The following is a 26,296-nucleotide window of genomic DNA, read 5'->3' as shown; positions in this document are numbered from 1 at the left end:
GTCTCCTGGGGTTTATCACTCTTACTAGCCTATTGGCCAGGCAGTTTCTATGCCGCGCCAGTCTGTCGTGGTAGCGACTTGAGTGCTTATTAATTTTCTCCATCACCGTGGGAAGCTTCAGGTTCTTGTGCAGGGTGGAGTTGAGGACGTACCACTCGCAGTCGGTGATAATTCTGGCTACTCTGTTCTGAGCAGCCTGGATTCTCCGGATCTGCCTATCACATGTCAGCCCCCAGATTTGGCATCCATATCTCCAGATTGGCTCTATAATCTGCTTGTAAATTGTCAGTTTGTTGGCGAGTGACAATTTACTACGCGAACAGAGTAGCCAGTAATGCTTTGATACTGCTGCACGAATGCGGGTTCTGATCGCTGAAACATTTAATAAGTAAGGTATTTAATTTTTTTTTCGTAATTTTTTTTTTTATTTTTTATTTTTAAGGGGATATTGACGAAGTTACGAAGAGAATCAAAAAGTTTAAGGGGATATATAGCTTTTTGGGCGAAAAAATTGAGGGAACTTTCGATTTTTTTTTCAGGTGTGTAGCAATTATTTTATGACACTGAAGTTATTATTTATTGATAGTACATGTTTTTATCGAAACAACAAGCGTTTGTTCTTGAAAAAAAAAATAAATAATTTACGAAGTTATGGCAATTATCTCGGAACCCTTTTTTTTTTAAAGAGGCTTGCGGTGACCACGATGGAAGTCCAGCAGGTCAACCGAAATAAAAAAACCAAAAATTTTTTATTAGTATAGTTATTTCCAGTTCGTGAATGATTATTTTCAAGAATATTTGGTTTTTTTTGCATACAGTAACGATTTTTCGAACGAACTCGGCACAATCATTACGAATAATTAAAAAAAAAAAACAAGAAAGGAAGCTAACTTCGGCACGCCGAAGATTGTATACCCTTGCAGATTGGTTTTGATATTTATATTATAAATTCTAATGCCGAAGACACACACAAAACACGAGTTTCATTACATTTTACCTAAACTTATTATGTTTACAGTTTGACAGTTACAGTTATACATTCCCAGCTTTATGGCAGCTATATGATATAGTTGTCCGATTTTCATAAAATTTATACCAAAATTCTATAATAATAAGTAAAGCTCATATCTCAGAGTAGATGAAAATACGTTGAAAAACAACGTAGTTATAATTTTTTCTATTACTTTCCCTATCGTTCCTATGACAGCTATAAGATATAGTCGTCCGATTTTCATAAAATTTATACCAAAATTTTTAAATAATACCAGAAGCTCATGTACCAAAGTAGATTAAAATACGTTGAAAAACAAAGAAGTTATATTTTTTTCGATTAATTTCCCGATCGTTCCTATGGCAGCTATAAGATATAGTGGTCCGATTTTCATAAAATTTTTACCAAAATTCTGGAATAATATAAAATGGCTATACGTCAAAAATTATGGAATAATATTGAAAAACAGCCAAGTTATAATTTTTTTTCTAAATATTTATCGAACATTTGTATGGCAGCTATATGATATAGTCGTCCGATCCGGCCCGTTCCGACATATATAGCAGTGAGAGTATATAGAAGACTATATCTAAATTTTCATTCAGATAGCTTTAAAACTGAGGGACTAGTTTGCGTAGAAACGGACAGACGGACGGACAGACGGACGGACAGACGGACGGACAGACGGACGGACAGACGGACAGACGGACATGGCTAGATCGACTCGACTATGGTCGGAAACGTCTCCTTCACTGCGTTGCAAACTTCTGACTGAAATTATAATACCCTGCAAGGGTATAATGAAGAAAATCGATCAAATAGTTCTTGTGCAATCGCGGTCACAGCAAAGGCACTTTTGGAAAAACACGACTGAGATAATTGCATTCAAAGTTTTACGTTGAGTATATGCAACTATTGAAGTCGCGCCTCAAAACGCTGTTTTCCTATCGAACTATTATTCGAATCTCTATGAAAATTTGGGAAAATGTTCTCTAGGGGATATACTTTAGGATTCAGCAAAAAAAAATTTTTTCGTTTTTTTTAAAAAAAAAGGTATATAACCCCTTAAAGCGCTCTCCTGAAAAATTCAATTTTTCAAATCGGTGTACACGATTACAGAAAAACTACTGGACCGATCGATTTGAAATTTGGCACACACATTCTTTAAAGGAATTAGTTAAAGAATGTGTGTGCCAAATTTCAAATTTTCAAATTTCAGGTATTCACGTCGGCCTTTTTTTAATTTTTAATTTTTATATATTTTAAAATTAAGAAATAACGTTTTTTTTTTAGTCAAAAATCGGGTTTTTGACTTTCAAATTTCCTAAAAAATCACAAATAAACTAAAAAAAAAATAACGCTTCCTGAATACCTCGGGACACTTATCCTTTAACGAATGACGTATAATTTTTTTAGATCGGATGATCCTGTGGACTGTTAGGATGTACACCGCAAAACAACTTTTTTTGGAGGCGACTCGGGAGATTCCCTATAACTTCTCTACCTCTAAATATTTTTCAATACAAAATTTATCAAAAATTATCCAAATGTTGTGTTATTATATGGTATTTAATTCATTAAGCTAACTTTAGCCGTTCCGCCACAATAATTTGTGCCCTTTTTTGCACCGAATTAACCTTATCCCCCCCCTAAAAACAGCCGGGCCTGCAGAGAACTGCAATCCGGCAGCAATGACATCAGCCTGCATCAGCTGTTGTTGTTGAGGGGCAAATCCATAAAGAGCACCAAGGGAGCGCGCCCAGCCAGCACACAGCATCCAAAGAAGACGGAGAAGATCCAACGGCGAATCCAAGCACAGAGCGGCATCTACACGCAAAGCAGACGATGAATACAACAACTCCAATCAAAATTGTTGTAGCAGCGGGGGCGTTGAGAGCGTGGACGAAAGCGTCAAGCCAAGGCGAATATCGCGTAAAGGAGACGGCAAAAGCACCAGCTGATGTTGTTGTTGGTGCATAGAAAGTGATGATGACGAGCGCAGGCGCGGAGAAAGAAGAAGATACTACCCGAGCATATGATTACGGGGGGAATGAGCAAGAAGAGTATGATCCACAAAAGCGTCGACACCAGCGGCGTCGATCATTGGGGGTATTTTGACGAATGAGTGGGGGTTGACGTTCTTGCAGGTCCACCCAGCTCAATAATGGTATCCTCTTTATTTGTCCTCTCCCTATGGACAAACCTTTTGACCTTAACAGAGCAAGGCCAAAACTCATTACTGAAGACAGACTTATAATGTTTGTCAGGAACGCCGAGTTTAAAGTTGACGAATTTTAAAGTAGATATGTCCACATCTTTTTTTATAAGTTTGATGCAGGAAAACATTTTGGCATCAACATTTAATTTGGAAGAGACATAATTTAAAACAGCCTCAGGCTCCGTAGTCGCTTTGAACTTCCCGGCATGTAGATATTTGACGATTGGTAAGACTTGGAGAGAATCCGAAGCCGATGCAACTCCAACGACGGTTTTTTTTATTATTGTTATTATTCTTCCTCTTCCTATGTAGAACTTTTACAAAACCGTCTCTCTCAGCATTCGGGGGTCGTAGACATTGGCCCTGGGCCGATGATGAATAAGCAGCGGCAGCGTACGATTGAGGAGCTACCGTTGCATTAGCAGCTTGCCTATGGCTAGGCCTAACGGTGACGTTGTTGATGTGTTCTATTGAGTCCGCTTTGGTAGGAAAAGCATCCGAAAATTTAGAGTTTAGATGCTGGTACAAACACTCTAGATTTTTGATTTTAGAATCGAGTTCATCAATTTTTGAGTGCGAGTCATTGGCTACAACACAGCCATCGCACTGCCACAGTATATTCGGATTAAGTAGGAGTTTGATTGCATCAGCAGGCAAATCAGCGCAGACAGCATGAAATACCCGACGGCAAAGAGAAGCGCAGCGAACAGCCTCTGTGGAGCGAAGCTGGGAAGCCGAAATTTCTAAATTGCACTCGGCACACAACATAACGAAAGCGATAATGGCACGTCCGAACGCTTTGAAAGCTAGGCAACGACTGATAAAATGAAAATAAAAATCATCAAAAATCAATATTTTTATAGCCTTGCAAGGTATTATAATTTCAGTCTGAAGTTTGCAACGCATGAAGGAGACCTTTGCGACCCTATAAAGTATATATATTCTTGCTCAGCATCAACAGCCGAGTCGATCTAGCCATGTCCGTCTGTCCGTCCGTCTGTCCGCCCGTCTGTCCGTTTCTACGCAAACTAGTCTCTCAGTTTTAAAGCTATCTGAATGAAACTTTGCATTCAGTTTTCCATAAACTCTCACTGCTATATATGTCGGAACGGGCCGGATCGGACGACTATATTATATAGTTGCCATATAAATGTTCGATTGGGTAATTATTAGAAAAAAATTAGAACTTCGTTGTTTTTCAACGTATTTTTATCTACTCTGAGATATGAGCTTTTGTTATTATTTCAGAGTTTTGGTATAAATTTTATGAAAATCAGACAACTATATCATATAGCCGCCATAGAACCGATCGGTAGATGTGTGACGCGCAGACGCGCACAAAGATATATATAAAATATAAAATAAGGATGATAATGGATTATACAATAGAAAACTATGAAATGGAATATGGAATAAATTTGAATTAAATTACGCGCGCGCGCCATGATCGGGCGCAAAGGGTCACACTGGCCCAAATGCGGATCTGGCCACACTCTTAATGGTAAATTTCTCCGGGCGCGTCGGTCACACTCGGCCGCACCGGAGCCCTATATAAGGCGGGCTCCAGCCCTTGGGAGGCATTCAGTTTTCGGCCGGAGATCGGCCAAGTCCTCTACAGGAGCAAGGGTAAGCCAACAGGAAGGAGCCGCCTAAGGAGCAAGGACGAGTAAGGTATATTGGTAAAGTGGTAACTAATAGTCGGACCCCGACCATATCTTACGTCTATAACTTGTGGAATACCTTAGGGCCTCCGTGCACGTCTCAATATTGGAAGACCTAAGGGCCTCCATATAAGTCTCTATATATCTCGGTAGACCTTAGGGCCTCCGTGCACGTCTCAATATTGGAAGACCTTAGGGCCTCTAAAAACTTCTCTCTTTTAGAAGACCTTAGGGCCTCTACCAACTTAGAAGACTTTAGGGCCTCTACAAACTTAGAAGACCTTAGGGCCTCTACAAACTTCTAAAGATTGGAAGACCTTAGGGACTCCACAAATCTGCTCGCTAACTGGAAGATCTCAGGGTCTCCGCTAACAAGTTATTTCACTAACTGGCAGATCTGAGGGCCTCCACCAGTTATTCTCACTCTAGGAGATCTGAGGAGTATCTGCGCATCGGCGTTTCACCGACACTGTCGACCCGAGCGGGAAGGATGTACCTGACCCTGAAGTGCGGCGTTCCCGAGCGACTACCCGCGGCAGCAGACTAAACCCAATCTTTTTAACACTTGTAATGTTGGAGGCAATAAACTGATAATTATAGTTACGGCATATTTCTCGGCGTTCTACTCTGTGACCGGGTCGGCATCTCTTTCAGCAACCACCTCAGACAACAAATAAATTTCTGAGACGAACCCTGGCCATCCTTGAGCCCCGAGGAATGACCTAACCGTCACAGTGGCGCCCGAGCAGATTGAGTGGTTGCAAGAGAGAGACCGACAGACCGGTAGAGTTATGTCGACCTAAGTATATTTAGGGTCGAAGAACGCACCTGCGGATTACACCAGAGCAGAACAGGCGGATCTGAAGATGGAGCGAAAGATAGAAGTGGGGATCCTGGACCGGATACGAAGCTGGGGAATCCGGTACGATGGGATGACTAATCCACTGGAGTTCATTAAGAAAATTAAGGATTGGGCGACGGGATACGGCATCCAGCACGATCAATTGGTGCAAACGATGCCATTCATTTTGGAAGACGCAGCAATCGACTGGTGGATCTGCTTCCCTGTCAAAAAAGACAGTTTGGCAAAGCTGACATCAGAGCTAGTGGAGTACTTCTTACCACGAAGGTACAAGGAGCAGTTGAGGGAGAAAATTGCGCAGCGTAAGCAAGAAGAGTGGGAGTCGGCGAGGGAATACGCAATGAGCTTAAGGCTCATTTTTTGAACTTGAACTTTCATAGCGAACGGTCGTGTTTTTGTTTTGCTCTCCGAACTTTTGTGTTGTTTTGCATATAAAACCACCGGGGTCCAGATTTTAACTTGTTAAAATACAATATATAACTTTGCCGTTTTGCTACGCGAGTGCATGTGCATGTGTCTTTAAGTGTTTATTTAATATATACATACATCTAATTAACTCACTTTTAGTTTTTGCGTTTTTCTTATCCCCTCTTTGTGTTGTCCCGTTTATTTGCTCCTAGCGGCACTTAGGCGGCTCAAGCTTTCGTTTGTTTTCTCTGCTCACCCACGCTTACGCTCCCGCTTTTTGTTCGGTACTGCTTATCAGCGCACAGTGGTTATAGGTTTGTGAAAATGGTCTCAAATTTTATTTGCGATATTAAAGGCTGCCAAAAAGAGGTTTTGGCAGATCAGCCCAGCCTTCACTGCTGGCTTTGCGATGCGGTCGTTCACGCTAAGTGTCTAAGCTTAACGGGCCGTATCGCTGACGCAATTTCTGCCAAAAATGGCTTGCGCTATTGTTGCCATGCCTGTCGTGAGGTGGAGAAGGATATGTTATCCTTCATGCGGCAAACCAAACGCGGATTTAGTGAACTTAGAGTCAATTTTCGTAAAACAAACGACCTGTTCACAGGGCTGGACGCTCAATTTAGCGGCATGAAGCTGTTAAGCGAGTCGCCAAAGCGAAAAAAATCTGCTGCTGGTCGGCTGCAATTGGGCGAATCCCAGCCACCAAAGATTTGGCACACTCCCTCGGCACAGCCCCCGACACCGACACCAACTCCAATGGTGTTAAGATCGGGAACGGCTAAAGATTCGGCATTCGAAGGTGCCGGGGCAGAAATGGCAGCAGCTCCGCCAGTATTAATAGTTGAGTCCGCTGCGGGGTCTCAATCTCTGACTCCGCAGACTTAAAAAAAAAATCTCGGCTATCCCAAAGGGCAAAAATAGGGCTGAATCACTAGCAGAAGTCGGTAATGCTACGTTACCAAAAACCCTCACCGCTATTCCACCATTAAAAACAATATTTGTTTCCCGGCTTGCCCCTGATCTCGCATCGGAAGATGTATTAGCTCATATACGGAGCAAAACACAAGCCAAAAGTGTGAAAGTGGAAAAATTCAATTTCTCATACCCCAGAGATATCTCATCTTTCAAGATAAGTGTCTCCCTCGATCTTTTTGACACAATTTGTTCTGGTGACTTCTGGCCCGAGCACGCTGTAGTCAAGGAGTACGAGGTAAAGATAAAGAAAAAACGGCCTTCACGGCCGGCACAAACCACAGTGACTGCGGGCGTCACGGCAGGGCCAAAAAACTAAATACCTCCCTCCTACTTTCCTATCAGAATACTAGAGGCTTACGCAGCAAGCTCTCTAAATTATATTCTGATAGCTTTTCGTTTGCATCCCAGGTGATTGTGTTTACCGAAACCTGGTTAAAGCCGGAGATTCTCAGCTCCGAAAATTTTCCGGGTAAGTACACAACTTATAGATTGGACCGTCTTTCCCAGCGAGGTGGTGGAGTTTTAATTGCCGTTGACTCCACCCTTATTTCCGAACTGGTTCAAATTGACGATCTCACAGGTATTGAATTTATCTGTGTAAAACTATCATTTCCAGGTAGTTTTATCTATATAACTTGTTCTTACGTTCCTCCATCTGCTGAAGAGCCTATTTATTGGAAACACCTTTCGGCAATTCAGGCTGTTTCCAACATGCTTACAGATAGAGACCAACTAATAACTCTAGGAGACTTCAATATACCTGGAGCTCGTTGGTCATCAGATGGTGCGTCTAATGTCCTCCAAACTGCGGCACAGCATGACCTCATAGATGGTTTGCTTGACATTTCGTTGTCCCAAGTTAACCATGTCGTAAATTCTTTAAATCGCCTACTAGATCTGTGTTTCGTCTCTGATCCTGTAGGTGTAAACTTAACAAGAGTCGATCCATTGACGCTTCCCGAAGACCCTTACCATCCTACTTTCGAAGTGACCATCGATTTGGGGACTGTCGTAAAGACCAAACCTGATTTGAGTTGCTCAGCAACTAAAGTTCGCTGCTTCCGTAAAGCAAATTTTCAAAGGCTAGATACCTTGATTTCCCAATTAAGTTGGTCTGAACTTTACAGATGTACTGACATGGCGTCCGCCGTGGATATTTTTTACAGTGCCATGAATTCGTTCTTTGCATTGTGTGTTCCTTTAGCCTATCCGTCGGTTTCTAGTAAACCACCTTGGTTCACCAAAGAGCTGACACGCCTAAAAAACGTTAAGTCTAGGCTTTATAATCGCTATAAACGCACCGGATCTCCTACTGTTCATTCAAGGTATCTTACTGCTCGGTCGAATTTCACCGTGCTTAACGCGCAATGTTATAAAAGTTATTTAACTCGCTGTAGGGTTCAGTTCACGCAGGACCCGAAACAGTTTTACAACTTTGTTAACACTAAGCGAAAACCCAATTTACATCCTTCAGCGCTTTCGTTCAAGAGCGCTACAGCAAACTCTGATCAGGCCATCGCCGATCTCTTTGCCGAGTTTTTCAAAACTACGTATTGTTGCTCGAATAGCTTAGATCAGACTTACTCTTTTGATTTGCCCAAGTCGAACCTAATTTTCAGTCCTATTTTAACCGAAAGCTCCCTCAGTTCGGATCTTCATCGTGTAAAACTAGTTTACTCACCGGGTCCCGATGGAATACAAGGCTGCGTGCTCAGGTATTGTGCCGGAGCTCTGTGCAATCCCCTTCTGAAATTGTTTACCTTATCTTTAGAAACCTCAGAATTTCCCCTTATTTGGAAGGAATCATTTATCATTCCTCTCCACAAAAAAGGTAGCAAATCGGACGCCAGCAACTATAGAGGAATCTCAAAGTTGTCGGCAATTCCAAAACTTTTCGAGAATGTAATTACTCCCCACGTGCAGCATTTATGCAGATCCGTAATTTCACCATGTCAGCATGGCTTTATGAGGCGAAGATCGACCACTACAAATCTCCTGGAACTCACCTCTTTCGTTATTAGAGGTTTCCAACGTAACTTTCAAACCGACGTGATTTACACAGACTTCAGTAAAGCTTTTGACTCGGTTAATCACTCTCTTCTTGTAAGGAAGCTTGACTTAATCGGGTTTCCTGTCGATCTTCTTAAATGGATTTTGAGCTATTTGAGTAACAGAACTCAAAAGGATCTGTTTAAAAATGCTCTATCCAAATTCCTCAGAGTCACTTCTGGCGTCCCACAGGGTAGCCACCTCGGCCCGCTGCTATTTACATTGTTTATCAATGACCTCCCGCTGGTTCTAACGAATTCTAGAGTAATTATGTACGCTGATGACGTTAAGCTATGCTTGCAGTATAAGGACAGCTCTTGCCAGTCATACCAGCAATCGGATCTTAATAACTTTCAAGCATGGTGTCGTGCTAATTTATTACATCTCAATAACTCTAAATGCAAGCTGATGACATTTTCATGTGTCACTCCCCAGTTTGCCACTTATACGCTAAATGATTGCGCTCTTGAAAGAATATCTCTTGTTGATGATTTAGGCGTTCGCTTAGACCCTAAACTTTCGTTCTCTGAACATATTTCGTGCATGGTTAATAAAGCCAAAGGCATGCTCGGTTTTATTAAGAGGTGGTCGAAGGAATTCGATTCCCCTTATATAACGAAGACCCTTTTTACTTCGTTAGTTCGCCCTATATTGGAGTATGGTTCATGCGTCTGGAGTCCTCAATTCGGAATCCATATTAACCGTATTGAATCTGTACAAAAGAACTTTTTACTTTTCGCCCTCCGTGACCTTGGGATGCTGATGAGAGGCTACCGTCGTATTCAAGTAGACTCCTATTAATTAACTTACCCTCCCTAGCTAACCGTAGAACGATGCTTGGTGTCGTATTCCTCCATAACCTAATAAACGGTGATGTTGAGAGCCCCTTTCTCTTAGGGCAGCTCAATTTCCACGTTCCCCGACTAACATCTAGAACCCTTATCCCTTTAGTAGTAAATCACTGTAGGCGGGAGTTTGAAGTGCATGAACCCTTTAGGGTTTTATGTACGGATTACAACCGCCTCTCTGACATTATAATTCGTAGCGATAACCCTTCTATATTAAAAACTTTAATACTTGTAGAGTTAGCTCGTAGTGTATCACCGTAGTCTAATGTTGCATGCGTTCTTATTTATTTATCGTAGTTATTATTTAGTTACATTATATTATATTTTTTTATATTTACTTTGCATGTGTTTTTATTTATTTATTTATCGTAGTTATTATTTAGTTACATTATTTCATATTTTTTATATTTATTTTGCATGCGTTTTTACTTAATTATTACTATTTTTATGATATTATATTTTTATTATATTATATATTTTTGTTCCCCTTATTAATTTTTGTTCTCTTGTAACGTTTCCTCCTTCTTATCTTCCTTAATTCACCGCGTCTATCTAGTTCGCGATTCGTGCCGTACGTCACACGGCTGCGCCCCTCGGTCGGTTCGGCGGGAGGTGGAAGCGGGACCCCGCGCGAAAAAAAAAAAAAAAAAAAGGCAAATGATGAGATTTGCAGATTTGACGGAGGAGGAAAAATTGGACCGTATCTACGTAAATTGTAAAAGCGAGATAAAGTTGTATACGAGAAGATCGGAATTTAAGACACTTCTCGAATTCCTCAAACTGGCGGAAATAGTCGAGATAATCGAATCGGAATCGGTTTTCGAACAGGCACAGCAAAGACTCATCCCGGAGATCAGCGAGGGATACAAGGAGTGCTGTGGAACTGCGACGATTACACCAGAGCAGACAGGCCAGGAGATTCAAGACCCGTATAACACACTCGGAAGTCGAAAGAGCGAGTTGTATATGCGGTCAACCGATGGGCAAGGAGACACAGAACAACCAGAGGAAGTAGAAAGGGAGGTCGATCAAGACGGTATGGACACGGGAATCATGGACCAATCAAAGGAGGTTGCGATGTGGGCAGAGGAACTCGAGCGAAAAAGACGGCGAGAGCAGGAAAGTTACGGAGTGGAGCAGGAAGGGCAAGACATAAGGGAGCAGATGATGGCAGAAGTAGAGGCAGGGGCAAAACTGCAACGAGCAACCCCAGACAACGATGGCACGGCGATCCAGACAACGGAAAGGGGCAAGAGGAAATGGCAACGGACAAGTTCATCGGGAGAACTAAGGTCATACGGCGCGGGACTTGCTCAAGAAGATGAACCGAGAGAAAAGTGGAAGATACAACGGCAGATGGTACAAGCGGAAGGCACCACCGGATCCTGGAGAAGCGTATTCGACAGAGGAAAATGATTACGGTGCGGTATCACACCGCCTCCGAAGCGAGGGGGGAGTGTGACGCGCAGACGCGCACAAAGATAGATATAAAATATAAAATAAGGATGATAATGGATTATACAATAGAAAACTATGAAATGGAATATGGAATAAATTTGAATTAAATACGCGCGCGCGCCATGATCGGGCGCAAAGGGTCACACTGGCCCAAATGAGGATCTGGCCACACTCTTAATGGCAAATTTCTCCGGGCGCGTCGGTCACACTCGGCCGCACCGGAGCCCTATATAAGGCGGGCTCCAGCCCTTGGGAGGCATTCAGTTTTCGGCCAGCGATCGGCCAAGTCCTCTACAGGAGCAAGGGTAAGCCAACAGGAAGGAGCCGCCTAAGGAGCAAGGACGAGTAAGGTATATTGGTAAAGTGGTAACTAATAGGCGGACCCCGACCATATCTTACGTCTATAACTTGTGGAAGACCTTAGGGCCTCTCTGTACGTCTCAATATTGGAAGACCTAAGGGCCTCCCTATAAGTCTATATATCTCGGTAGACCTTAGGGCCTCCGTGCACGTCTCAATATTGGAAGACCTAAGGGCCTCCATATAAGTCTCTATATATCTCGGTAGACCTTAGGGCCTCCGTGCACGTCTCAATATTGGAAGACCTAAGGGGCCTCCATATAAGTCTCTATATATCTCGGTAGACCTTAGGGCCTCCGTGCACGTCTCAATATTGGAAGACCTAAGGGCCTCCATATAAGTCTATATATCTCGGTAGACCTTAGGGCCTCCGTGCACGTCTCAAACTTAGAAGACCTTAGGGCCTCTAAAAACTTCTCTCTTTTAGAAGACCTTAGGGCCTCTACCAACTTAGAAGACCTTAGGGCCTCTACAAACTTAGAAGACCTTAGGGCCTCTACAAACTTCTCATCTTAGAAGACCTTAGGGCCTCCACAAACTTCTTATCTTAGAAGACCTTAGGGCCTCTACAAACTTAGAAGACCTTAGGGCCTCTACAAACTTCTCATCTTAGAAGACCTTAGGGCCTGTACAAACTTCTTATCTTAGAAGACCTTAGGGCCTCTACAAACTTCTCATATTAGAAGACCTCAGGCCCTCTACAAACTTCTCATCTTAGAAGACCTTAGGGCCTCTACAAACTTCTCCATCTTAGAAGACCTTAGGGCCTCTACAAACTTCTAAAGATTGGAAGACCTTAGGGACTCCACAAATCTGCTCGCTAACTGGAAGATCTCAGGGTCTCCGCTAACAAGTTATTTCACTAACTGGCAGATCTGAGGGCCTCCACCAGTTATTCTCACTCTAGGAGATCTGAGGAGCATCTGCGCATCGGCGTTTCACCGACACTGTCGACCCGAGCGGGAAGGATGTACCTGACCCTGAAGTGCGGCGTTCCCGAGCGACTACCAGCGGCAGCAGACTAAACCCAATCTTTTTAACACTTGTAATGTTGGAGGCAATAAACAGATAATTATAGTTACGGCATATTTCTCGGCGATCTACTCTGGGACCGGGTCGGCATCTCTTTCAGCAACCACCTCAGACAACAAATATATTATATATTTTTGTTCCCCTTATTAATTTTTGTTCTCTTGTAACGTTTCCTCCTTCTTATCTTCCTTAATTCACCGCGTCTATCTAGTTCGCGATTCGTGCCGTACGTCACACGGCTGCGCCCCTCGGTCGGTTCGGCGGGAGGTGGAAGCGGGACCCCGCGCGAAAAAAAAAAAAAAAAAAGGCAAATGATGAGATTTGCAGATTTGACGGAGGAGGAAAAATTGGACCGTATCTACGTAAATTGTAAAAGCGAGATAAAGTTGTATACGAGAAGATCGGAATTTAAGACACTTCTCGAATTCCTCAAACTGGCGGAAATAGTCGAGATAATCGAATCGGAATCGGTTTTCGAACAGGCACAGCAAAGACTCATCCCGGAGATCAGCGAGGGATACAAGGAGTGCTGTGGAACTGCGACGATTACACCAGAGCAGACAGGCCAGGAGATTCAAGACCCGTATAACACACTCGGAAGTCGAAAGAGCGAGTTGTATATGCGGTCAACCGATGGGCAAGGAGACACAGAACAACCAGAGGAAGTAGAAAGGGAGGTCGATCAAGACGGTATGGACACGGGAATCATGGACCAATCAAAGGAGGTTGCGATGTGGGCAGAGGAACTCGAGCGAAAAAGACGGCGAGAGCAGGAAAGTTACGGAGTGGAGCAGGAAGGGCAAGACATAAGGGAGCAGATGATGGCAGAAGTAGAGGCAGGGGCAAAACTGCAACGAGCAACCCCAGACAACGATGGCACGGCGATCCAGACAACGGAAAGGGGCAAGAGGAAATGGCAACGGACAAGTTCATCGGGAGAACTAAGGTCATACGGCGCGGGACTTGCTCAAGAAGATGAACCGAGAGAAAAGTGGAAGATACAACGGCAGATGGTACAAGCGGAAGGCACCACCGGATCCTGGAGAAGCGTATTCGACAGAGGAAAATGATTACGGTGCGGTATCACACCGCCTCCGAAGCGAGGGGGGAGTGTGACGCGCAGACGCGCACAAAGATAGATATAAAATATAAAATAAGGATGATAATGGATTATACAATAGAAAACTATGAAATGGAATATGGAATAAATTTGAATTAAATACGCGCGCGCGCCATGATCGGGCGCAAAGGGTCACACTGGCCCAAATGAGGATCTGGCCACACTCTTAATGGCAAATTTCTCCGGGCGCGTCGGTCACACTCGGCCGCACCGGAGCCCTATATAAGGCGGGCTCCAGCCCTTGGGAGGCATTCAGTTTTCGGCCAGCGATCGGCCAAGTCCTCTACAGGAGCAAGGGTAAGCCAACAGGAAGGAGCCGCCTAAGGAGCAAGGACGAGTAAGGTATATTGGTAAAGTGGTAACTAATAGGCGGACCCCGACCATATCTTACGTCTATAACTTGTGGAAGACCTTAGGGCCTCTCTGTACGTCTCAATATTGGAAGACCTAAGGGCCTCCCTATAAGTCTATATATCTCGGTAGACCTTAGGGCCTCCGTGCACGTCTCAATATTGGAAGACCTAAGGGCCTCCATATAAGTCTCTATATATCTCGGTAGACCTTAGGGCCTCCGTGCACGTCTCAATATTGGAAGACCTAAGGGGCCTCCATATAAGTCTCTATATATCTCGGTAGACCTTAGGGCCTCCGTGCACGTCTCAATATTGGAAGACCTAAGGGCCTCCATATAAGTCTATATATCTCGGTAGACCTTAGGGCCTCCGTGCACGTCTCAAACTTAGAAGACCTTAGGGCCTCTAAAAACTTCTCTCTTTTAGAAGACCTTAGGGCCTCTACCAACTTAGAAGACCTTAGGGCCTCTACAAACTTAGAAGACCTTAGGGCCTCTACAAACTTCTCATCTTAGAAGACCTTAGGGCCTCCACAAACTTCTTATCTTAGAAGACCTTAGGGCCTCTACAAACTTAGAAGACCTTAGGGCCTCTACAAACTTCTCATCTTAGAAGACCTTAGGGCCTGTACAAACTTCTTATCTTAGAAGACCTTAGGGCCTCTACAAACTTCTCATATTAGAAGACCTCAGGCCCTCTACAAACTTCTCATCTTAGAAGACCTTAGGGCCTCTACAAACTTCTCCATCTTAGAAGACCTTAGGGCCTCTACAAACTTCTAAAGATTGGAAGACCTTAGGGACTCCACAAATCTGCTCGCTAACTGGAAGATCTCAGGGTCTCCGCTAACAAGTTATTTCACTAACTGGCAGATCTGAGGGCCTCCACCAGTTATTCTCACTCTAGGAGATCTGAGGAGCATCTGCGCATCGGCGTTTCACCGACACTGTCGACCCGAGCGGGAAGGATGTACCTGACCCTGAAGTGCGGCGTTCCCGAGCGACTACCAGCGGCAGCAGACTAAACCCAATCTTTTTAACACTTGTAATGTTGGAGGCAATAAACAGATAATTATAGTTACGGCATATTTCTCGGCGATCTACTCTGGGACCGGGTCGGCATCTCTTTCAGCAACCACCTCAGACAACAAATATATTATATATTTTTGTTCCCCTTATTAATTTTTGTTCTCTTGTAACGTTTCCTCCTTCTTATCTTCCTTAATTCACCGCGTCTATCTAGTTCGCGATTCGTGCCGTACGTCACACGGCTGCGCCCCTCGGTCGGTTCGGCGGGAGGTGGAAGCGGGACCCCGCGCGAAAAAAAAAAAAAAAAAGGCAAATGATGAGATTTGCAGATTTGACGGAGGAGGAAAAATTGGACCGTATCTACGTAAATTGTAAAAGCGAGATAAAGTTGTATACGAGAAGATCGGAATTTAAGACACTTCTCGAATTCCTCAAACTGGCGGAAATAGTCGAGATAATCGAATCGGAATCGGTTTTCGAACAGGCACAGCAAAGACTCATCCCGGAGATCAGCGAGGGATACAAGGAGTGCTGTGGAACTGCGACGATTACACCAGAGCAGACAGGCCAGGAGATTCAAGACCCGTATAACACACTCGGAAGTCGAAAGAGCGAGTTCTATATGCGGTCAACCGATGGGCAAGGAGACACAGAACAACCAGAGGAAGTAGAAAGGGAGGTCGATCAAGACGGTATGGACACGGGAATCATGGACCAATCAAAGGAGGTTGCGATGTGGGCAGAGGAACTCGAGCGAAAAAGACGGCGAGAGCAGGAAAGTTACGGAGTGGAGCAGGAAGGGCAAGACATAAGGGAGCAGATGATGGCAGAAGTAGAGGCAGGGGCAAAACTGCAACGAGCAACCCCAGACAACGATGGCACGGCGATCCAGACAACGGAAAGGGGCAAGAGGAAATGGCAACGGACAAGTTCATCGGGAGAACTAAGGTCATACGGCGCGGGACTTGCTCAAGAAGATGAACCGAGAGAAAAGTGGAAGATACAACGGCAGATGGTACAAGCGGAAGGCACCACCGGATCCTGGAGAAGCGTATTCGACAGAGGAAAATGATTACGGTGCGGTATCACACCGCCTCCGAAGCGAGGGGGGAGTGTGACGCGCAGACGCGCACAAAGATAGATATAAAATATAAAATAAGGATGATAATGGATTATACAATAGAAAACTATGAAATGGAATATGGAATAAATTTGAATTAAATACGCGCGCGCGCCATGATCGGGCGCAAAGGGTCACACTGGCCCAAATGAGGATCTGGCCACACTCTTAATGGCAAATTTCTCCGGGCGCGTCGGTCACACTCGGCCGCACCGGAGCCCTATATAAGGCGGGCTCCAGCCCTTGGGAGGCATTCAGTTTTCGGCCAGCGATCGGCCAAGTCCTCTACAGGAGCAAGGGTAAGCCAACAGGAAGGAGCCGCCTAAGGAGCAAGGACGAGTAAGGTATATTGGTAAAGTGGTAACTAATAGGCGGACCCCGACCATATCTTACGTCTATAACTTGTGGAAGACCTTAGGGCCTCTCTGTACGTCTCAATATTGGAAGACCTAAGGGCCTCCCTATAAGTCTATATATCTCGGTAGACCTTAGGGCCTCCGTGCACGTCTCAATATTGGAAGACCTAAGGGCCTCCATATAAGTCTCTATATATCTCGGTAGACCTTAGGGCCTCCGTGCACGTCTCAATATTGGAAGACCTAAGGGGCCTCCATATAAGTCTCTATATATCTCGGTAGACCTTAGGGCCTCCGTGCACGTCTCAATATTGGAAGACCTAAGGGCCTCCATATAAGTCTATATATCTCGGTAGACCTTAGGGCCTCCGTGCACGTCTCAAACTTAGAAGACCTTAGGGCCTCTAAAAACTTCTCTCTTTTAGAAGACCTTAGGGCCTCTACCAACTTAGAAGACCTTAGGGCCTCTACAAACTTAGAAGACCTTAGGGCCTCTACAAACTTCTCATCTTAGAAGACCTTAGGGCCTCCACAAACTTCTTATCTTAGAAGACCTTAGGGCCTCTACAAACTTAGAAGACCTTAGGGCCTCTACAAACTTCTCATCTTAGAAGACCTTAGGGCCTGTACAAACTTCTTATCTTAGAAGACCTTAGGGCCTCTACAAACTTCTCATATTAGAAGACCTCAGGCCCTCTACAAACTTCTCATCTTAGAAGACCTTAGGGCCTCTACAAACTTCTCCATCTTAGAAGACCTTAGGGCCTCTACAAACTTCTAAAGATTGGAAGACCTTAGGGACTCCACAAATCTGCTCGCTAACTGGAAGATCTCAGGGTCTCCGCTAACAAGTTATTTCACTAACTGGCAGATCTGAGGGCCTCCACCAGTTATTCTCACTCTAGGAGATCTGAGGAGCATCTGCGCATCGGCGTTTCACCGACACTGTCGACCCGAGCGGGAAGGATGTACCTGACCCTGAAGTGCGGCGTTCCCGAGCGACTACCAGCGGCAGCAGACTAAACCCAATCTTTTTAACACTTGTAATGTTGGAGGCAATAAACAGATAATTATAGTTACGGCATATTTCTCGGCGATCTACTCTGGGACCGGGTCGGCATCTCTTTCAGCAACCACCTCAGACAACAAATAAATTTCTGAGACGAACCCTGGCCATCCTTGAGCCCCGAGGAATGACCTAACCGTCACAGATGTAGAGAAAATGTGAAGCTGGGAATGTAAAACTGTAACCGTCGAACTGTAATCATAATAAGAATAGGTAAAATGTAATGAAACTCAGTTTTGTGTGTATTTTCAGCATTTAAATTTCTAATATAAATATAAAAACTAAACTAAATATAAAAACTAAATAATTATATAAATATACAACTTTTATATATTTTCTTATATTTTTTTTTTGACATAACCAGAATGGCTCAATTCTTAATGAACCAATTGCAATCTGCAAGGGTATACAAACATCGGCGTGCCGAAGTTAGCTTCCTTTATTGTTAAATTTTATCTTTTTTATTAAAAAAGAAAATATATTGAAAATATTTGTATATTGAAAATATTTTATTTCTTTTACTCAAATTTAATAATTATTGTTGATGATAGTAGAAAAAATCATAAATCGTGTTGATTTTTAATTAATTTTAATTTTAATTTTTTAATTTTAATTTAATTTCAGTATCAACTTTGCAATATTCCTATAAGTCTGGTATTGGATTACAAGTAACTGAAAAACCATTACATCAGCTGATGACTAGGATTTTCTTTTTCTTTTTAACGCACGTGTTAAATTACAAAGACGTTCACATTATTCCGGTTAAAACTTCACGGAATCCTTGGTCAACATTGGATAATATAAGGTCAATATAAATGCTTTTAATTGCTATTTAATATACTTGAATTTTTTAATTTAATAATATTTATAAATACATATAAACAATAAAAATAAGTTAAAGTATACATAAATATAAAATGAAGTATAAGCAAAAAAGAGCTTATATTGACAATTGTTCAGAAGGGGGTGGCGAGTATCCTCCGGTTAATGATCGGGGGGAAAAACGAAAAGCAAGGCTACTGAAATAAGGTGAGAACTAGCCTAACATGGAGATTTAAATGGCCGTACCAATTTTGTGTTCCGTTCTCCTTGCCAATTTCCATTATAAGCAATTTAAGAGCCAGGATAAGTTTTTTGTTAGCCAAAGTGAATTATTTGTTTTCTTTTTTTTTATGTGATCTGTGCAAATCAAAAAATAAAAATAGAAAGAAAGGAAGACAGATTTGGAATAAGCGAGTGAAGGAATGGTTTGAGGTGCAAACAAGAAGATTTTTTTTCTCTATTTTGGTGTTGGTTTTTGTGTTCTTATTATTTTTTGCCCCCAGTGCAAGCCAATTGCCCCCTTGCATTGATAAAGAAGAAGTAAGGGCAGTAGTTGAAGAGAAGGAGGGCGGAATAGCAAACAGGATCCACAAATTTTAGAACTTACCTTTACTTTTGGTTGTCTCCACTAAGCCACGACAATGGGAGCCGAAGAGAGAATTGTATAATGGGTTCCACACTGCTTGGAGGCGGGCGGCTTTAAGCGGATATGCACTCGATAAGAAAAAACACGTAGACTTTTCTGGGTTTTACGCGACGTTCGTCGGGACGTTTATTTATGCAGAAGTAAATTGGTACTAAATACAAAAGAAATAAAACTAAAGCTAGGGAGAGCGGATTAGAAGCTCTATGGACTGGAAGTCCGGAGGGAGAGTGAGAAAAAGAGAGCGCTTACTGGATCATTGGAGGCTAGTAGCGGGATTACACTAGTTCCAGAAATAAAGCGCCTTTCTGGCGTGAACATTCTCCCCCCCCCCCTCCCCTTGCGAGGATACGCAGCAAAAGTAAGTAAGGATTAGCTCTGGAAAGCGTAGGATAACGCTGAGCACTCGTTGAAATGGAGAAGAGCGTGGTGATCCTGTCCACAGGACTGGCATCGGTCCTTACTTCGACAAGATCCTCCGGGATGGTGGTGGGCCAGGCAGTTGACGCAGTATTTCTTTTCGATAACTGCTTGGAGCCGTTTCTTCGCATCAAGCCGGAGAAAACGGTGGCACTTCCGAAGAGGATGGTTCCCTTGGCAGACTCGGCATTGGTAGGAACGTCTGCTCTTGCTGTCGTCGTACGGAACCCAAGAATTGGAGGAATTGGCAGAAGTGGTCACTCGTGTGGAGAACGAGGAAATCCTTTGGATGGGTGAAGGAATTTGTGGTGCGTCATCACGAGGATTCGGAACACTGGAAGAAGTGTTGCTTAGATGCAACAATGTGTGATGCCGACCGTGACAATTAAGACAGCTGTGGGCGTTTGTGCAATTGCGGAGTGCATGACCGCTTGCAAAGCAATTTGAGCACAACTTCTTTTTCCCAATGTATGAAGTACGATTTTCTATCGTCATTTGGAGGAAGCGTGGACATTTACGCACTGGATGGTTCCCTGCAGAACACAATGGAGACAACATCAGAAACGCCACCTCTCACTGCTACTTGGGTGTACACTTGGATCACCGCCTCATTTGGAACACCCACATCACGGCAATCAGAGCGAAGTGCATTCGCAAATTAAAGAAGCTCGATTGGCTCCTGAGTTCCAAAAGCCTCCAGCTTTCGACGAAGGTTTTGCTGGTCAAGGCAATTCTTACGCCAACCTGGACGTATGCGATTGAGGTACGGGGTACTGCATCCAAGCACCGGCTAAACAGGCTGAGGGTGGTGCAGCAATATGTACCATATTTACCAAACCTCTTAAACGCCAGGTAAAGTTCAAATGGCATTGAACGTTTCCGGCGAAAATATATATATACAAGGTGCGTTCCAAAGTAAACAGGACTTTTTTAATCTAGCGCCCTCTAGTGGCGCCATCTTTATGTCAACTGGTGCGTTAGAATCTGCGATCCTTTATCGACTTCCAGTACAAATTTCATGACATTTCATCTATTGGAAGTGAGGTTATTGCGTTTTAGGTGTCAGTATGTTTTTGTCATCGGTGCGAAAATGAGATTCGAACAAAGAGCCTTAATGTTTTAAAATTGGTAAAACTTTTACCGAAACGTTTCAATTGATGAAACAAGTTTATGGCGACGATTGCCTATCCCGTAGCAGAGTGCACGAGTGGTTTCATCGTTTTCAAAGTGGTAGTGAGGACATAAATGACGATGAACATGTGGGCCAACCAAAATCCGTGATCACCGAAAATTCCATCGAAATTGTGCGTGAATTCATAAAAAATCAGCCGAAATCATCATTGAAATACATGGAAATAGAATTGAACATCTCCAAAACATCGATTTATCGCATTTTGACCGAACATTTGGCCTCACAAAAGGTGTGAGCACGGTTTGTTCCACACAAACTGACTAACGTCCAAAAATTGCTCCGCTTGTGTCCGACTATTTGACCAAAAATCACATTTTAACCATCAACCATTCCCCGTATTCATCTGATATGACACCGTGCGTCTTCTACCTTTTCGGAAAAACCCCAAGCATTTGCCGATGAAAGGAAAGCGTTATGCAGACGTAGAGCCCATTCAAAAGGCTTGCACCGGCATACTGGCGGCCATACCGGGCAACGAGCTAAAACACTCGTTCGAAATGATTTTGGACCGTGCAAAACGCTGTATTAAATCAGAAGGAGACTATTTTGAATAAAATACATTTATTTTGCCGAAAAAACTATTTGTTCTGTCTAATTTTTAAAAGTCCTGTTTACTTTGGAACGCACCTTGTATAAAAAAAAAAGAAAGATGACATGTCTCTGGGGTATGAGAAATTGAATTTTTCCACTTTCACATTCTTGGCTTGTTTTCTGCTCAGTATATGAGTTAGTACATCTTCCTATGCGAGATCAGGAGCAAGCCAAGAAACAAATATTTTTTTAATGGTGGAATAGCGGTGAGGGTCTTTGGTAACTCAGCATTACCGACTTCAGCCGGTACTCCGGCCCTTTTAATCCCTGAGGGATAGCTACTACTTTTTTCGAAGTTGATTGAGACACCGCAGCGGATATGACAGGCGCCGCTGCTGCCATTTGCACCCCGGCACATTCGGTGGCCGAATCTTTAGCCGCTTCCGATTTCAACACAATTGAAGATGGTGTTGGGGTTAGAGGCTTGGCCGAGGGAGTGCGCCAAATCTATGGTTGCTTGGGCTCGCCCAGTTGCAGCCGACCAGAAGCTGATTTTTTGCGCTTTGGCGACTCACTTAACAGCTTCATCCCGTTAAATTGAGCGTCCAGCGCTGAGAACAGGTACTTCGCTTTGCGCAAATTAACCCTAAGTTCATAAAATCCAGATCTGGTTTGTCGCATGAAGGATAACATTTCCTTCTCAACCTCACGACAGGCATGGCAACAATAGCGTAAACCATTTTTGGCAGAAATTGCGTCTGCGACCCATTAATTCTAGACACTTAGCATGAAAGACCGCATCGCAAAGCCAGCAGTAAAGGCTGGGCTGATCTGCCAAAACATCTTTTTGGCAGCCTTTAATTTCGCAGACAAAATTTGACACCATTTTCACATACCACGGTGCATAGATAAGTGGTGCCGAAAAAAGGAGAGAGCGGGAGAGTAGGCGTGGGAGAGCGGAGAACAGACGAATGCTTAGAACCGCTTGAGTGTAGCTATAAGCAAATAAACGGGACAACACAATGAGGGGACAAGAAAATGCAAAAACTAAAAGTGATTAATTAGATATATATATTAATTTAACACTTAAAGACACATGCACTCTTCAGTGATATATATCATTTATTAGATATATATATTAATTAAACACTTAAAGACACATGCACTCTTCTGAATTTGGCAATGGGAAATCGGCCAAGGCAGATATATTTTCGGGATCTGTCCTTATTACGCCCTCTCCTACGATGTGTCCTAGATATCTCACTGATCGCATACAGAACTTACTTTTTTCTACATTTAGGGTTAATCCTGCCGCTTTCACGTGTCCGGCAACAATTTCTAGCACCTTTAGATGAGACTCAAAACTATCTGAAACGACAAGCAGACCTCATTGCAAAGTTCTGCTGGAATGACCTTATCCATCAAGCGCGTCATGGTTTGCGAATCGTTTGTTAGCCCGAATGGCATGACTTTATACTGGTAAAGAGGCTTTCCCGGAATGGTGAATGCCGTCTTATCTCGTGAGCCAGGATCCAGAGGCACTTGCCAGTAGGCATCTTTGAGGTCAAGACTCGAAATAAACATTGCCTTTGGCAACCGGCCCAGAATGCCATCAATCTGCGGCAGTGGATATGCATCCTTCCTTGTGACCTCGTTTACCTTCCTGCTATCTAAGCAAAGGCGGACCTTGCCAGGCTTTTGGACCAGTACTACCGGTAATGACAAAGCACTTTCCGACTCCCCGATAACCCCAAGCTTAAGCATCCTGTCTATTTCCGCATACAAAAGTTTCTCTATGGCTGGTAACACCGGAAAATGGCGCTGTTTTACAGGCTTTGCATATTCAACATCTATCGCGTGAGACAATAGTGAAGTTTGCCCTAAACCTCACACGGCAAAAGATGGAAATTTGCCTACCACTTTTTGTAAATCCTCACGCTGCTGAGCAAAAAGTATATGAGTTGCAGCTAAAATTTCTGATATTTGCATTTCCGGTGACAGTAAATCAAACTTGGCCCAAAAATCTATGCCTAAATATAAGTCTTGTTTCAGTGACGGGATCAGATGAAATTCTAACTCTATTTCCTTATCTTTATACTTAACAAGAGTCTTAAATTTACCAACTACTTCTTGGCTTTTTCCATCCGCCGTGCTTACTGAGGATGAAGCTCGCTTAAACGCAAGTCGGCTTTTGATGACTTGCCACGATCCAAAATCCGAACTTCCGTGTAAGGACGATTGTCTCTGTCGATCGCTTTCGGCCAAACAGATACTGGATCGAAACTGACTTTGGGGTTTGGGGAACTAAGTTTTCCCTTTAAGACTGGAAAAATTGAATTTTTTTTGTTTCCTCGGGAGTCGTCGGATGCTGGAGGTTTATAGGTATTTGGCTTGCCACAGCCATAACAGAAGATCTTCCTTTTTCCTTCGCAGTCTTGATAGCGATGGCCTTCCTTGTGGCAATTCCAGCACAGTAAGGCTAGTGCCCCAATTTCCACTCCGCTTTCGCGATCGGAAAATTCGGAAGCCTTGTCGGGCAATGGCGCTAGCAACTCAGCTACCTGTTTTCGGAAAGGTGTGACCTTCTGATAGGTATGATTGCGCCTAACATCATCCAGAAAACTCTCTCTTCGTCTAAGCTGTCCGACTGAATTGATTTTTATGTTGAGCACCTCGTGACGGATTTCCGGACGCAAATTTCTACGCAGGATCTCTACGGTTGACTCTTCCGAAAGAGGTACTTCCAAACTGTCCATTAGCGAAACAATGGCCTCATAAAAGACATCAAAGCTTTCTTTTTCCGTTTTCTTCCTGTCAAGCATATGATATCTACATCAGTTCTTGTATCCCTATATTGTTTCCGCAGGGCCTGACAGAGAGAATCCCAACGAACAAAGGGAGCGGTCTTGTGGAATCGCCAGTAAAAATCTCTGGCTTTCCCATCGAATAAAAGGCTAGCATTTACACACAACAGAGAAAAGTTTCCTTCCAAGGTCTGATGAGTCAACGCCTCAACCCGGTAAATGAAATGGTCGATACTTATGCCCTCAGAACTACCATTAAATCGGATCTTTCAGCTGTTAAGAATATGGCCAACTTTATCTGGTCGGTTGACTAGGTCCGAGTGATTACTCCTTGGTGTATCGCGACTCGAGCCTGCTTGGGTACCCCACTGATTCAAACCTGCATCCCCAGACATTTTCTCGGATAGCTGCACAAGTAGCTCCTTTTGCATAGACTGAACCTCATTGTCCACTACGTTTTGGATCAGTTCTGTTTGGGCCCTTCCCAACCCTGCTGTATTTAAAGAGACACTTGTCGTCTGCTCGCTTGCTACCGATGCTGCTTTCTGGCTCCTGGTGTTCTGAGATGGTGTGGTTGCCTTTTCAAAGCACACCGCGTTGCATGTGGGACAGGTGGTTTTGTTTCTAGAATAAGCTATTATGCAAGACTGATGGAAATCATGTCCACATTTTGTTCTGTACGTTTTACCCACCTCTAAATTAACATCGCATAGGCTACATTTGGGCACGCTTACACCCTCGACCTCACTTATTTTTTATTAATATTTGCTCACCCTTTGCAATCGAAATTTAACAAAAAAAAACACGCAAAAATTAAATTGCAAAAAGCTAAACCTTAGAGCAAACACAGAAACTAAAATCTAAACCCTAATATTACAACTCTATAAAGTGTCTTTATTTTCTATAAATTATCTGTAAGCTTTCTATTTATATCTCTTGCTGTTTTTATGTATTTGTATTTGACTGCTGTCAACGACCTTGAGAAACTGAACAGCTGATTAGCATTCTCGCTTTCTCTTAATTTGATCGTATTGAATTGCGGTCAATGACCTCGAGAAGCTGACTAGCTTGCTCCTCTCTTATCTTTCAATATAAAACTCTGTGAATCTTCTTGAGCTTGACTTGCTTCGCTCTTAAACTCTCTTAACTTCCGTTGGAGCTTCGGGTGCCAAGCTTACGGTAGATAAATAGGTAAACAAAAATATGATAATAAATATATTGATAAATAAAATATATAATAAATAAAATAGTAATCTTCAATAGCCAAAATTTTCGAAATTGTAAACAAATCTAAAAAGAAAAATTTCAAAAAAAAATTTGCCTTCAATTATAATTATAGGTTCTCTCCCTTATAAACCATTAGCAGCATCTTGAACAGAGATTCCTAAGTAAAGAAACGGAAATTATGCGATTGCTGTTTATGCAGAGCTACGTTATACGTTTTGACAACAACAAACATCTGTTGAATGCCAAACTCAGTATCACCAACAACAGATGGTATTGTAAGCGGAGCTTTCACAGCTGAAGCTTTCGCTGTACCCTACTGGTGCGATCCGGCCTATCGATTCCGCTGCAAGGCGTGGCCAGTGGGTCTCTTCCAAAAGAATATCCACTGTATTCCTATGCGCTTTGCGAGCGCGATGCCGTTCGCTCAAGGAATTATGGGCCCTCAGTGCAGCCTAATTATTCGTGGTCAGGAAAAAAAATTAACAATATTTCTTTCACCTGCAAATCCAAGCGCCGAAATAGCCTACACTTTTGGTCCCTAAATGGGTAAATAGGAAAGATTCTGCCTCACTCATTCTCCCATCAGCCGTGGCTAGCTGAACGTTTGCGTACAAACTGCTTGACTATATTCCTATGCACCTGATATAGAGCCTAGAGTGAAACAAGAAGAACGATATTCGGCAAAGTGTTTTGCGAACCGTTGGCTGGGATGTCAACACAGCCATACTTTGTCTCGCCCAACAATCCGACTG

At 43.2% G+C, this 26,296-nt stretch overlaps 1 protein-coding gene across 1 annotated transcript in view; it reads left to right on the top strand.

Annotated features, from left to right (window-relative positions):
- Nucleotides 1–26,296, top strand: part of LOC138928032 (uncharacterized) — a 228,619-nt gene that overhangs the window by 131,501 nt on the left and 70,822 nt on the right. Inside the window, exon 3 of the mRNA XM_070284096.1 lies at nt 18,530–18,710. Coding sequence (XP_070140197.1) covers nt 18,530–18,710 — 181 coding nt within the window. The remainder of the gene's footprint in view (nt 1–18,529; nt 18,711–26,296) is intronic.

The sequence above is a fragment of the Drosophila kikkawai genome, chromosome 2R, assembly GCF_030179895.1.
Source record: "Drosophila kikkawai strain 14028-0561.14 chromosome 2R, DkikHiC1v2, whole genome shotgun sequence".
Taxonomy (NCBI): domain Eukaryota; kingdom Metazoa; phylum Arthropoda; class Insecta; order Diptera; family Drosophilidae; genus Drosophila; species Drosophila kikkawai.
Note: the sequence above shows the minus strand (reverse complement) of the source record. Positions and strands in the feature narration are given on the sequence as shown.